General features: G+C 39.4%; 1 protein-coding gene across 1 annotated transcript in view; it reads left to right on the top strand.

Moving 5' to 3' along the window:
- Positions 1–11,427, top strand: part of NUP133 (nucleoporin 133) — a 43,085-nt gene extending 31,658 nt beyond the window's left edge. Inside the window, exons 19-26 of the mRNA XM_072141265.1 lie at positions 1,666–1,799; positions 3,771–3,929; positions 4,757–4,892; positions 6,527–6,645; positions 7,597–7,677; positions 9,014–9,078; positions 10,063–10,151; positions 11,213–11,427. Coding sequence (XP_071997366.1) covers positions 1,666–1,799; positions 3,771–3,929; positions 4,757–4,892; positions 6,527–6,645; positions 7,597–7,677; positions 9,014–9,078; positions 10,063–10,151; positions 11,213–11,349 — 920 coding nt within the window. The 3' untranslated portion in view covers positions 11,350–11,427. The remainder of the gene's footprint in view (positions 1–1,665; positions 1,800–3,770; positions 3,930–4,756; positions 4,893–6,526; positions 6,646–7,596; positions 7,678–9,013; positions 9,079–10,062; positions 10,152–11,212) is intronic.
- The last annotated feature ends 963 nt before the right edge of the window (positions 11,428–12,390 follow it).

Genomic DNA, 12,390 nt, shown 5'->3' with positions numbered 1-12,390 from the left:
CCAAATTGGAAAATAGCTAATTTTTTTTCCCATTTTGAAAAATATTTAAAAAATTAATAAAAAGTGATCAAAAGGTCGCACATTCCCAAAAATTATAGCAATGAAACGCCATCAAAATTCGCAAAAAATGACACTACCCACAGCTCCGTACACCAAATTATAAATTATAAATAAAAAGAAATATATTTTGTACAGGAGGTTTTAATGTTTTTAAATGTATGAAAACATTAAAACCTATACAAATTTGGTATCCACGTGATCATACCGACCCAAAGAATAAAGTAGACATATCATTTGGGACGCAGAGTGAAAGCTGTAAAATCCAAGCCCACAAGAAAACATCGCAAATGTGGTTTTTCACTGCATTTGGAATTCTTTTTCCCGCTTCCCAGTACACGTCATGGAATATTAAATACCGTCACTATGAACTGCAATTTGTTACGCAGAAAATAAGCCGTTACACAGCTCTTTATGTGGAAAAACAAAAAAGTTATAGATTTTTGAAGTTGGTTAGTGAAAAATGGAAGTGAAAAAACTAAAAAAGGCCAAGTCGTTAAGGGGTTAAGAGGTCTAAATAACAGTAAAACCTCAGAAATTTCTCAATAGAAACTATACCCCTTAACAGATGTACAAGAACTTTTAGGAAGTTTGTTAACTCTTTAGGTGTTTCACAGGGGTAAAAATAAAATGGATTAATTAAGTAATTGTATTGAAAATGACATTCATTTTGGCCCAAAAATTTCAAATTAACAATAAATTAACCCCTACCCGACGCCGGGTACCGGTGCATGGAGAGGGCTGCCCTTTTAAGTATACAGCCAGCCCAGCCTGCCCCCTTAAGTTTACAGCCTGCCCAGCACTAACAAAAACAAAACTTATATGCTCACTCTCCGGTGGCCCCAATACACAGCGCTGCTCCCCTGATGTCTGTGCAGGCGCATATTATGACGCGACCGCTGCTGACGTCATACTATGCGACGGCCGGAGAAGAACAAGGAGTTGCAGATGCATGCGCAGACAGTTTACGGTCAGACCCGGATGGGGTCTGACTGTCAAGAACATCGGACAGCCCAGGGGCACTTGGCAGACCTTGGGGCTGCCCAGAAGAGGATCTGATCCCCCGGTAGGCGGCATGGGGGATCCGATTCATAGGGGGAAGACCCTTACACGCCGCTTTCCTGCTTAACCGCGGCATGTAAGGGGTTAACCCTCCCGATCGGAGTCGGCTCTGATCGCGGGTGTTAAAGCGTGGTGTCAGCTGTAATATACAGCTGACAGCTTCTGGTGCCGGCTCCGTTCGTGAGTCAGTGCCAGAAGCGTGACATCTCCGCGCGGTAAGTATCATAACGTCCTGGTGCGCTTTTAAAAACACACCAAGAACAAACCGTGTGACTGAACCCAAAGGATGAAATCCTTACAAAGAATCAACATGCTTTTGAGCTAAAATGTAAATGACACTTCCAATTTTCACGTTAACATTATTTGTCAGCTTGTGAATGAGATCTGTTGAACTTCTGTACAGTTTACCACAACAGAAAATTGCTGCAGAATTTCTGTTCACAGAACATCTGCAGCATTTCTGCTGTATGCGAGCATACCAGAAATGCAGGCGTGGGTGTAGTAATACAGCTAAAAGTATCTCTTGTATTTACTTCTGCCTTGCAGTGACTCTGGGTCAATATCAATGGGCATCTAGCCTGGCTGAGAAATTCTGTGACTTTGATATCTTGGTGCAAATATGTGAAATCACGGACAATCAAAACAGACTTCAGCGATACATGACTCAGTTTGCAGATCAGGTTAGTGCTTTGGGTTTGTTTTACATATGCCTTGTTTAAAAAAAAAAATAAAAATGTATATAATAAATATATATATATATATATATATATATATATATATATATATATATATATATATATATATATATATATATATATATATTTTTTTTTTTTTACCAAAGAAGTGTCATGTGTTTGAGTTGACTACACTGGAATCCAAGGGATAAAAACCTATAAACAATTTGTTTTGTGGTCTTAATGTAATCATATATTGCAGCATCCATACAGTGCCTACAAGTAGTATTCAACCCCCTGCAGATTTAGCAGGTTTGATAAGAAGCAAATAAGTTAGAGCCTTCAAACTTTAAACAAGAATAGGATTTATAAACAGATGCATAAATCTTACAAACCAAAAAGTTATGTTGCTCAGTTTAATTTTAATAAATTTTAAACATAAAAGTATGGGTCAATTATTATTCAACCCCTCAAACCACCAGCATTCTGTTTGGTTCCCCTAAAGTATTAAGTAGTAGTTCAGGCACAAAGAACAATGAGCTTCACATGTGTGGATTATCTGGTTTTCCAGCCTTTTCTGACTATTTAAGACCCTCCACAAACTTGTGAACAGCACTCATACATGGTCAACATGGTAAAGACAAAGGAGCATTCCAAGGCCATTAGAGACAAGATCGTGGAGGGTCACAAGGCTGGCAAGGTGTACAAAACCCTTTCCAAGGAGTTGGGCCTACCTGTCTCCACTGTTGGGAGCATCATCCGGAAGTGGAAGGCTTATAGAACTACTGATAGCCTTCCACGGCCTGGACAGCCTTTGAAAGTTTCCTCCCGTGCCGAGGCCAGGCTTGTCCGAAGAGTCAAGGCTAACCAAAGGACAACAAGGAAGGAGCTCCGGGAAGATCTCATGGCAGTGGGGACATTGGTTTCAGTCAATACCATAAGTAACGTACTCCACAGCATTGGTACTTTTTAAGGTACTTTTACTTTCAAAGCGTCATGTCAAGGCTCGTTTACAGTTTGCTCATGATCACTTGGAGGACTCTGAGACAGACTGGTTCAAGGTTCTCTGGTCTGATGAGACCAAGATCGAGATCTTTGGTGCCAACCACACGTGATATTTTGAGACTGGATGGCACTGCATACAACCCCAAGAATACCATCCCTATAGTCAAGCATGGTGGTGGCAGCATCATGCTGTGGGGCTGCTTCTCAGCCAAGGGCTCCTTGGCCAAGAACCTCCGCTCTTCCATCAAGGACCTTAAGATGCATCGTCATTTCATCTTCCAACAAGACAACGACCCAAAGCACACAGCCAAGAAAAAAAAGGCCTGGTTCAAGAGGGAAAAAATCAAGACGTTGCAGTGGCCTAGTCAGTCTCCTGACCTTAACCCAATTGAAAACTCATGGAAGGAGCTCAAGATTAAAGTCCACATGAGACACCCAAAGAACCTAGATAACTTGGAGAAGATCTGCATGGAGGAGTGGGCCAAGATAACTCCAGAGACCTGTGCCGGCCTGATCAGGTCTTATAAAAGACTATTATTAGCTGTAATTGCAAACAAGGGTTATTCCACAAAATATTAAACCTAGGGGTTGAATAATAATTGACCCACACTTTTATTTTTAAAATGTATTAAAATATAACTAAGCAACATAACTTTTTGGTTTGTAAGATTTATGCATCTGTTAATAAATCCTGCTCTCGTTTGAAGGCTCTAACTTATTTGCTTCTTATCAAACCTGCTAAATCTGCAGGGGGTTGAATACTACTTGTAGGCACTGTATGTGTGTCCACAACTCCTCAATGCATAATTTGGGTGTTTGCCTGTGTTATTGCAGCTGGACTCACTGCACATGGCTTTCCTTTCTCATTCCTTGTCATTTGCCAAGATTGTAAATGTTGCAGAATATGCTGGGGCTATGGAAATAAAGGTTGTTGGAGTTATTCTTAAATATATTCTCTTTTATTAAATTTAGAATTTTTCTGATTTCTTATTTCGCTGGTATTTGGAAAAAGGAAAGCGTGGAAAGCTTTTATCACAGCCAGTTTCTCAGCATGGACAGCTGGCTTCTTTCCTTCAAGCTCATGAGCATCTTAGTTGGTTACATGAAATTAACAGTCAGGATTTTGATAAGGTAATTCACATGACCCCATAGTTTTAACTTGCCCATGGCTTCTTTGAGAATAAACTCTCTACACTACATAGTCATGCAAACGGAGAGTCATCATTGAACAAACTGTGTCTACGAAAATAAATTGTTTATATTATATATTTATAGTATTGTTTATATGTTGATTTTTAAACGCTGCGTGAATTTACAGGGGAAAAATAATTTGGTATTGCTGTACAGTAAACTTTAGTGAGTAGGCAGCTGCTGCCAAGGCAATTAAAATTATAAGGTGTATCATAGATGCTGATAAGGGCATTGTTTTTGTACAATTTTGGTTTATAAGCACAGTGATGAACCGAATCCAGTGGAAAGGAGGGCAACCAAGGTAAGGGGAATGAGTGGACTACAACACAAGGAGAATTAAAAATATATATGAACAGATATCGCCTGAGGAAATATGGATTCACCATAGTTAAATAAAGGGATTATTTAGTGTAAAAGAAGCAAGAATTTGCGACTTTCTGCAAAAAGGTGGTGTGAGACACTATAAAAGTTCAAGAGTGACCTGGCAGCCTTTCTTGAAAATAAAAATATCAAATATGTTGGGAACTACAGTTTTGGTAATAGGATGCTATTCTAGATGCCTTATTGTAGATGGGGGTGAAGTTTCTTCCCTCATATGTGGGTTAGTTGGCTTCAGCATTAAGCCCCCCGCCCCCACCCTTTTTCCTAAAGGAATTGAATCATGCTTGTCATTAATAGTGTGTACAGTTTACTTGTTTTAATCAGGTATGATTTTTGGCTACTTCTGTTTCTTGACTCAATTTCGCATGTCTCCCCGGTCATTGTAGGCACATAGAACACTGCAAACTCTAGCAAACATGGAAACCAGATACTTTTGCAAAAAGAAAACTTTGTTGGGTTTGAGTAAATTGGCTGCTTTAGCATCTGATTTTCATGAAGATGTACTACAGGATAAAATTGAAGGTATACTATTGTCTTGCTTCATATGTTCACTTTTTAATAAAGTTTTTCAAAGGTGCATGAAAAAAGATATTTTGAAGTATATACATTTCTCAGAAATCAAAGGTGCGCCTTATAGGCCGGTCATTTTTAGGTACTGCATTTGATCCTGCGCCTTATACTCCAGTGCGCCTTATATATGAACCTAGATGTCTTAGCAGGCATTTATTAGAGGTGCGCCTTATAGGCCGACAAATACGGTATATATAATACATGGCCACAGCAGATAATGAAATGTTGTATCAAAGTTCAAGACCAAAGCAAATGTAAAGGTTTTGTATATGGAAGTCCCTAGTCCTAGCTAAATGTACAGGTGCATCTCAATTATTTAGAATATCAGCAAAAAGTTTTTTTTTTCTTTTCAGTAATTCAATTAAAAAAGTGAAACTGCTTTATTCTTTAGAATTATGTGTAATATGTATAATTCGATATAATTTTACGTACAGCCATACATGCATTCAAACAGAACTCTTTCAAATGTTTATGTTGATCATTATGGTTTACAGCCAGGGGAAACCCATTATTAATTTTTTCAGAAACTGAGAATAGTATGTAAAACCAACTGCAAACACAAATGTTGGCCAAATGAAAAGAATGAACAGTAAATGCGGTCAATACTTGGTCGGCGCTCCTTTTGTATGAATGACCGTATCAGTGCGGTGTGGCATGGAGGAGATCAGCTGATGGCACTGCAGAGGAGTTATGGAAGCCCAGATTGCTTTGATAGCAGCTTTCGGCTCATCTGCATTGTTGGGTCTGGTGTCTCTCATCTTCCTCTTTACAATAGACAATACATAGATTACCTAAGGGGTTTAGGTCAGGCGAGTTCACTGGCCAGTCAAGAACAGTGAGTCAAAAATGATGAAGTGCTGGAGTCAGTGATTCAGGAGCCACCACACACGCTTATCCTGGACATGGGCTACAAGAGTCTCATTCCATGTGTCAGGCCCCTCCTGACCAATAGACAACGCCAGAAGCGTCTAACCTGGGCCAAGGAGAGAAGGAACTGGATTGTTGCTCAGTGGTCCACGATGTTTTTTCAGATGAAACACAATTTCATGTAGAAATCAAGGCCCCAGAGTCTGGAGGAAGAGTGGAGAGGCACAATCCAAGCTTCTTGAAGTTTCTACTATCTGTGATGGGTTGAGGAGCTATGTCATCTGCTTGTGTAGGTCTACTGTGTTTTATCAAGACCAAGCCGTCTACCAGGAAATTTTAGAGCACGTCCATCTGCCGACAAGCTTTTTGGAGATGTAATTTTTTCATTTTCCAGCAGGACTTGGCCCCTGTTCACACTGTAAAAAGTGCCAATGTCTGGTTTAACAACCACAGTATCACTGTGCTGGATTGCCCAACAAACTTGCCTGACTGTAACCCCATAGAGAATTTATAGGTCTTTTATATTCTAATTTTCAGAGATGATGACTTTTGTGTTTTCCTAATGCATTTATATAATGTGTTTCACTTTTTGTATTGAATCACTAGGGAAAAGAAACATTTTTCCTAATTTCTAGAGATGCAGCTATATGTGGATGGTAAGTTGTTGTATATTCCTATTGTTTGATTTGACATTAACAACAGAACTTTACATTTTGTAGAAATTTCAAACCAGGAACGTTTTCTTCTTTACCAAGAAAAATTGCCCAAGCAGCTTTTGGAGGACGAAAAATGGGAAATGAATGTGATGCCCGTATTGTCCCCATTAACCCTTGTCAAGGTAGACCTCAACATAACATTTGCAAAGTTTAGATCAAGAGCAGTTATTTAGGGTTTTAAGTATGAAATGCACTGATTAGCCTGTGTATATTCCTTGCACACACCACACAAATGCTGTGCCTCCTAGTTAGTTTATTTCGTACTGTGATGCTTTGTTGCATTGATGGGGGTATTTAGAGGCTTTTATACATTTGAGGCTTTTAAGTACTTTTACACATTTCCAAAACTGGAATATGATAAGTTTTGTGTGCCCACAGTGTACTGATTGCAGTACATTGTTAAGTAGTATTTGTGCAAAGAAAGCATGAGAATGGCTGTATGTGCAAGTTGCAAATGCTGTTTAGTGTTTCATACACTCATGCTAAATAGATTATTACAGTATTTTATCTTTCATTGTATGCTGGTATCAATCACACAGGGAAGCCATATACTTTTTTTTTTAGAAGCTACTACTAGCTTTGGTTAAAAAAAACTGCAACTGTAAGGGTGCATTCACACGGCGGTATGGAGGTGACCCCTCCATAGGAAACCACGGCGAAAAGATCTTTTCCCGTTGTATGGCGCGGAATGGTGTCGTCAAGCCATTGCCGTATGTGGGGGACATATATGCGGTCGTATATATATATATATATATATATATACACGTCCCCATTGACGGGCGTCTGAATGTACCCCAAGGTTGAATCTTAATAGATGAAAAATATAACCCTCATAGACTTTAGGTTTTGCAGACAGGGCACTCACTTTCTTATTTTATTTGTACATCTGACCTATGATTTGTAAAGCGCTTTGGGATATGATGGCGCTGAATAAACATAGAATATTTATATAATTATTTCCTGTCAGTAAAAATATAATTGCATTAGAAACAAAAGGCCAGTTGTAGTATCAGTTACATGAACTGCAGGCTAAAAATAATATTGTACTTCATGTTTCTGCTTTCACGTCTCAGCTATACATAAGTGATGAGAACAGAAGGGCAAATGAATATGATTTCAAGAAAGCACTTGACCTGCTGGAGTATATCAATGAGGTATGGCTGTGCATTTAATAACCTGCTTGTGCTACACCCGGTGATGCCGATAGAAGTTGATATATACTTGTTACTGTAATTAATTAATTTCCTGCATTAAATATTAGGATTATTATTAAATATGATCCAAGATGGTGGCCATGTAGCCTAATAGTTGTCTTACTTACTAGTTATAGTACTTCTGGTGTATTCTGATATCATTTTGCCTTTTCTTTATGAGATGAGGTTGTCCTGGGACTTTGGCCCTGTATATAGAGATATATCCAATCAAGAGACATAGAGGCTATAGATATATCTGCATATATAGTCTTTTGCATTTAATGATTAAGATGGTATCTTGTAGAAAGAAAATCCTGATTCTATCAAGAGGCAAGCTTTGGCTCACACTACCAAATTGCTGCCTCTGATACCAAATTGACACCAATATTGATGTGCATCCCAGAGAGAAGGCTGTCCCCGATCTCTTAATGAAAGGGGAGAAATGCCTGCAGTGTCAGAGGGAAGCTTACATTACAGTGGTGACGGTGGGGTGATTGTTGCATGCACTATACTATCATTTGCAAACATTTTTGTTCTGGCAGACAACCCTTTTAATGAAACTTGCATTTCTCAAATTACGTTCAGGTTTTGCACCTAAAAGAGGTTCTAGGAATGTGGGCATCTTACAGAGCACATAAAATGCCTTTTTTTTTGTGATAACCCTTTTAATGGGAATACTGATGCTAGGTGTATGGAGTATGCCTAGTTGGATAAACCTTTACATGACTCGGGCCTTTTTTGTTTTTTGCATTCCTGTATTTTGCTTACCTAATTCCTGAAGCAATAACTTTTATTTTTACGTTTACAGAGATGTGTTAGGGCTTGTTATCCTTGGGATAATTTGTACGTTTTAGTTGTGCCATTTAATATACCATGCAATGTACTGGAAAGCTGGAAAAAAATTTCAAGTGCAGTGAAGTTGCCAAAAAACCACATTTGTGGCGTTTTCTTGTCGGCTCTGTTTTATTCTGGGCTCAAAATGACACTTTCACTTTCTCTGATAGCCGCCCTCGGATGACGTAACGGGGGTGGGGGGTGATGGGCCATCCAAGATGCCTACGCCCATAAGTAAGGTGCTGCGGTCAACACGAACCGTGGCAGTAACAGGCGAGTGTCAGCTGTACTATACAGCTGACACCCGCTATGTATGGAGCTCTCTCCATACATCCACTGCAGCACCAGGACGTTATAGTATGTCCTGGTCCGAGAAGTGTTTTTTAAAAAAAAAAAAAAAAGTAGAATCGTGTCATATTGTATTGAGTTCATAGTAAAAAAAAAAAGTGTTATTTTTCTTAAGGATGAGGAGGTGGATATTGAAGAGCTAAAGCTGGATATACTTTGCAGAGCTATAAAGAAAGACACGTAAGTATTAAATACCTGTATTTTTGTAACTGCCATAGGAAGGTGACAGAAGAACTAGTGCACACACAAGATGCCATGGATATAACGCTGGTACACACGGCAGTGGATGCTCTGTGTCTCATGGACTGAACCTTTTCCTGTTTCACAGACCAAACACAGAAACGAATCAGGACTCCCCGCATCTTAGCGATAGGATGCATGAAGTTTCTTTTTCCCTCCCTGCTAAACAGCCATGCCGAACTGTAATCATGAGTTGCTTTGCTTTACATTGCTAGTGATGCAATGTATGTAGTAAGCTGTGGTAGGTCCACAAATACTGCACAAATACTGGTTATCTGATATCAATTCTGGCCTTTTCTTGATCCTTGAAAATCCATATACGCATAAAGAAACGTAGTAGGAGAACATAGAGAGAGACCAATGAATGCAAATGAAACACCCTCTATTGTCAACTTGCCAACCTTTCCATCTTTGTCTCCAATGAGGTCTACCTAACACTGACATGTTACTGCTACGTTCAGTGACTGACCCAATAAATGAACCGATTGGTGCTACTAGGTCAGTGATGGACATTGGTGAACCCGTGGAGGTGTTGGACATTATCCCATAAGACAAGGATGAAGTGATTGCCAGGGTACTAGTCCACCTCTTCTATATCTATGTAAAAGTAGATCAGAGTAGAAGTTAAAAAAACATAGTTGCAAATGTTGCATAATGGATCATTAATTAAATAAAAAATTAAGATTTCTGGCCAATTTCTGCACAGTTAGACCAATATTTTATATGAAATAGTATGCAAATGATGCCTTATGATCTGACAGAACCTTGTTTCATCTGCTTGAAAACTAATATGTAGTATTAGAATAATTTAATCGCAATGATTGGGGCATCAGCTGACAGATAACTGTATTATAAAAAGTAAAAGCAAATGATGAACTGTGGCTGTTCTGTGGGCGAACTGAACCTTGATGACCTTCTCTCCAGGTGGTCCACTCTAGATGGGAAGGATGACCCAATAGAAGCAGCGAAAGACTCAATTTTTGTTAAAGTTCTCCAGAAGTTACTGCATGAAGGTACAAACTCTTTATATTTATATAATTATGTATCTGTGATTAAGTAACCCTCCGCTTTAGTAACAAAACGTACATTTTTAAATAAATCTAGTGTTAAAAATGGGCTGAAAATAATATGGTGATCCACAAGAACTGGAACTGAACTTATAGGTTAGGAAAATCACTTTATGCCATAACACAGGGGTCAGGAACTTTTTTGTCCGAGAGAGCCATGAACTCCACATATTTTAAAATGTTATTCAGTAAGAGCCGTACCATGAGTACATGCCCCCTAGTAGATAGGTAGTCCCAGTGTCACAGGGGCCTCTGCGATCTAGGTCTCGGATCGCAGGCACACCTGTGCCCCTCTCTGTGGTGGCACCAACCCACCACTTTCCCTCTCCCATCCCGGCTGGCCAGCACATGCGCCGTCACTCGCGGATTTAGTGGGGCACTGCCCACTTTCGCAATTTTTTATAAAGACCGGGGGCTACCAGATAGGTAGCCATAGCACATGTTTCCCAGTATATAGGTAGCCACAGCACGTGTCCCCCAGTAGATGGGTAGCCACAGCACATGCCTCCCAGTAGATGGGTAGCCACAGCACATGCCTCCCAGTAGATGGGTAGCCACAGCACATGCCTCCCAGTAGATGGGTAGCCACAGCACATGCCTCCCAGTAGATAACATTACCCCAGCGGTACCATCGCTGCCTGTGTCCAGTGATCAGTCTAAGAGACAGCAGCCGTCAAAAGAGCCATATCTGGCTCCCGTGCCATAGGTTCCCTAGCCCTGCTGTAACACATGTTGAGTGTTATCTCTTATATGGAGATTAGTGTAGCCATGATAATTCTATTAAGGTCATGCATACACTTTTAGCATGAATGGGTGATAGAAATCAGATTGTAATGAAGAGACTAAAGTGACAATTGTAGGGGACTAAACACAATTAAATCAGCGACTTCTATATTTATATGTGTGGAAGTGTTACAATAACAGCTTCTCGGCTGAGGCGTTTCCTCAGAGCTTGTACAGCACGTTCCTTCCTTCTGCGTACTTGACCCAGTGCTCTTTCTCCCCAGGTAAAGACCTGAAGAGTTACTTACCGGATGTGAACATGCTGCTTCAGTCCGATGACCTTGACAGCTTAAAGAAAGACCGCTGCTTCAAGTTTGTCCTGAAAGCAAACTATGAATATTATTTGAAACAACTTGAGTAACTCATTTGTATATTCTGCAGTTTTGTACACATTTCTTTTTCCAGTCTTTAATAAAATTTGTGTTTTGTAACACAGTGAGCCCTCTATATCTATCTATCTATCTAGCTATTATGTACCATACTCATGTATAAGTCTACCCTTGTATAAGCTGAGGTCCCTAATTTTGACACAAATAACTGGGAAAACCTATTGACTGACGTATAAGCCTAGGCTGGGAAATATACTGATTACAGCCACTCCCAGTTATAAAATGTCCCATGCAGCCAGTCCCCCACCTCTTACTGTTAATGAAATGCATCATAGTGTGAGTCAGCGGGCAGAGTCCATGGACGCGTCTCTGCCTACTGTAACATTCAAAGAGAAAAAAAGAAGAGGAGCTGCGCAGACCACTGGAAGGTGAGTATGTAAGTTGTGCTATACCAGACTATTGCATGGTATATGTGCAACTATTAAACAGGAAGAGATTTGTACAATAGAAGAAATGGAAAATACAGCTTATTCATGTTTCCTGGACATGGATTACATTTTTCCCGAAGAGCTTCATAAACGGTCTATTCCTCCACAGATAATGTTTTCTTATCCGATTTTCTCCCTGGACACACAAGATTGGTTTTCTTGGATGAAGATCACAGTGTCAACTATATTTAGTACACATCAAAAACAATCATAAATAAGTCAGCCAAGAAAAAAAAATCTGAAGAATGTTTTCACAACACGGCTGCAGACAACAGATTTATTTCTTCATTATTTGTGTGATGTTAGAATCTGTAACTTGCATATAGAAGGATAGATGGTCTGGATTAGAGATTACTTCATTATTTGACTTGACATTATATTTAAAGGGTTTGTCCAGTTTCAGCAAATAATTGATGTTATTTTTGTATGGAAAAAGTTACACAATTTTGCAATAAAACTTCTGTATCAATTCCTCAAGGTTTTCTAGATTTCTGCCTGCTGTCATTCTATAGAAAGCTTCTATGTTTACTTCCAGTGGATAAGAATGTCTCTATAGTCATGTGATGGAGGTACAGATGTAAAAGC

The sequence above is a fragment of the Engystomops pustulosus genome, chromosome 3, assembly GCF_040894005.1.
Source record: "Engystomops pustulosus chromosome 3, aEngPut4.maternal, whole genome shotgun sequence".
Lineage (NCBI taxonomy): Eukaryota > Metazoa > Chordata > Amphibia > Anura > Leptodactylidae > Engystomops > Engystomops pustulosus.
Note: the sequence above shows the minus strand (reverse complement) of the source record. Positions and strands in the feature narration are given on the sequence as shown.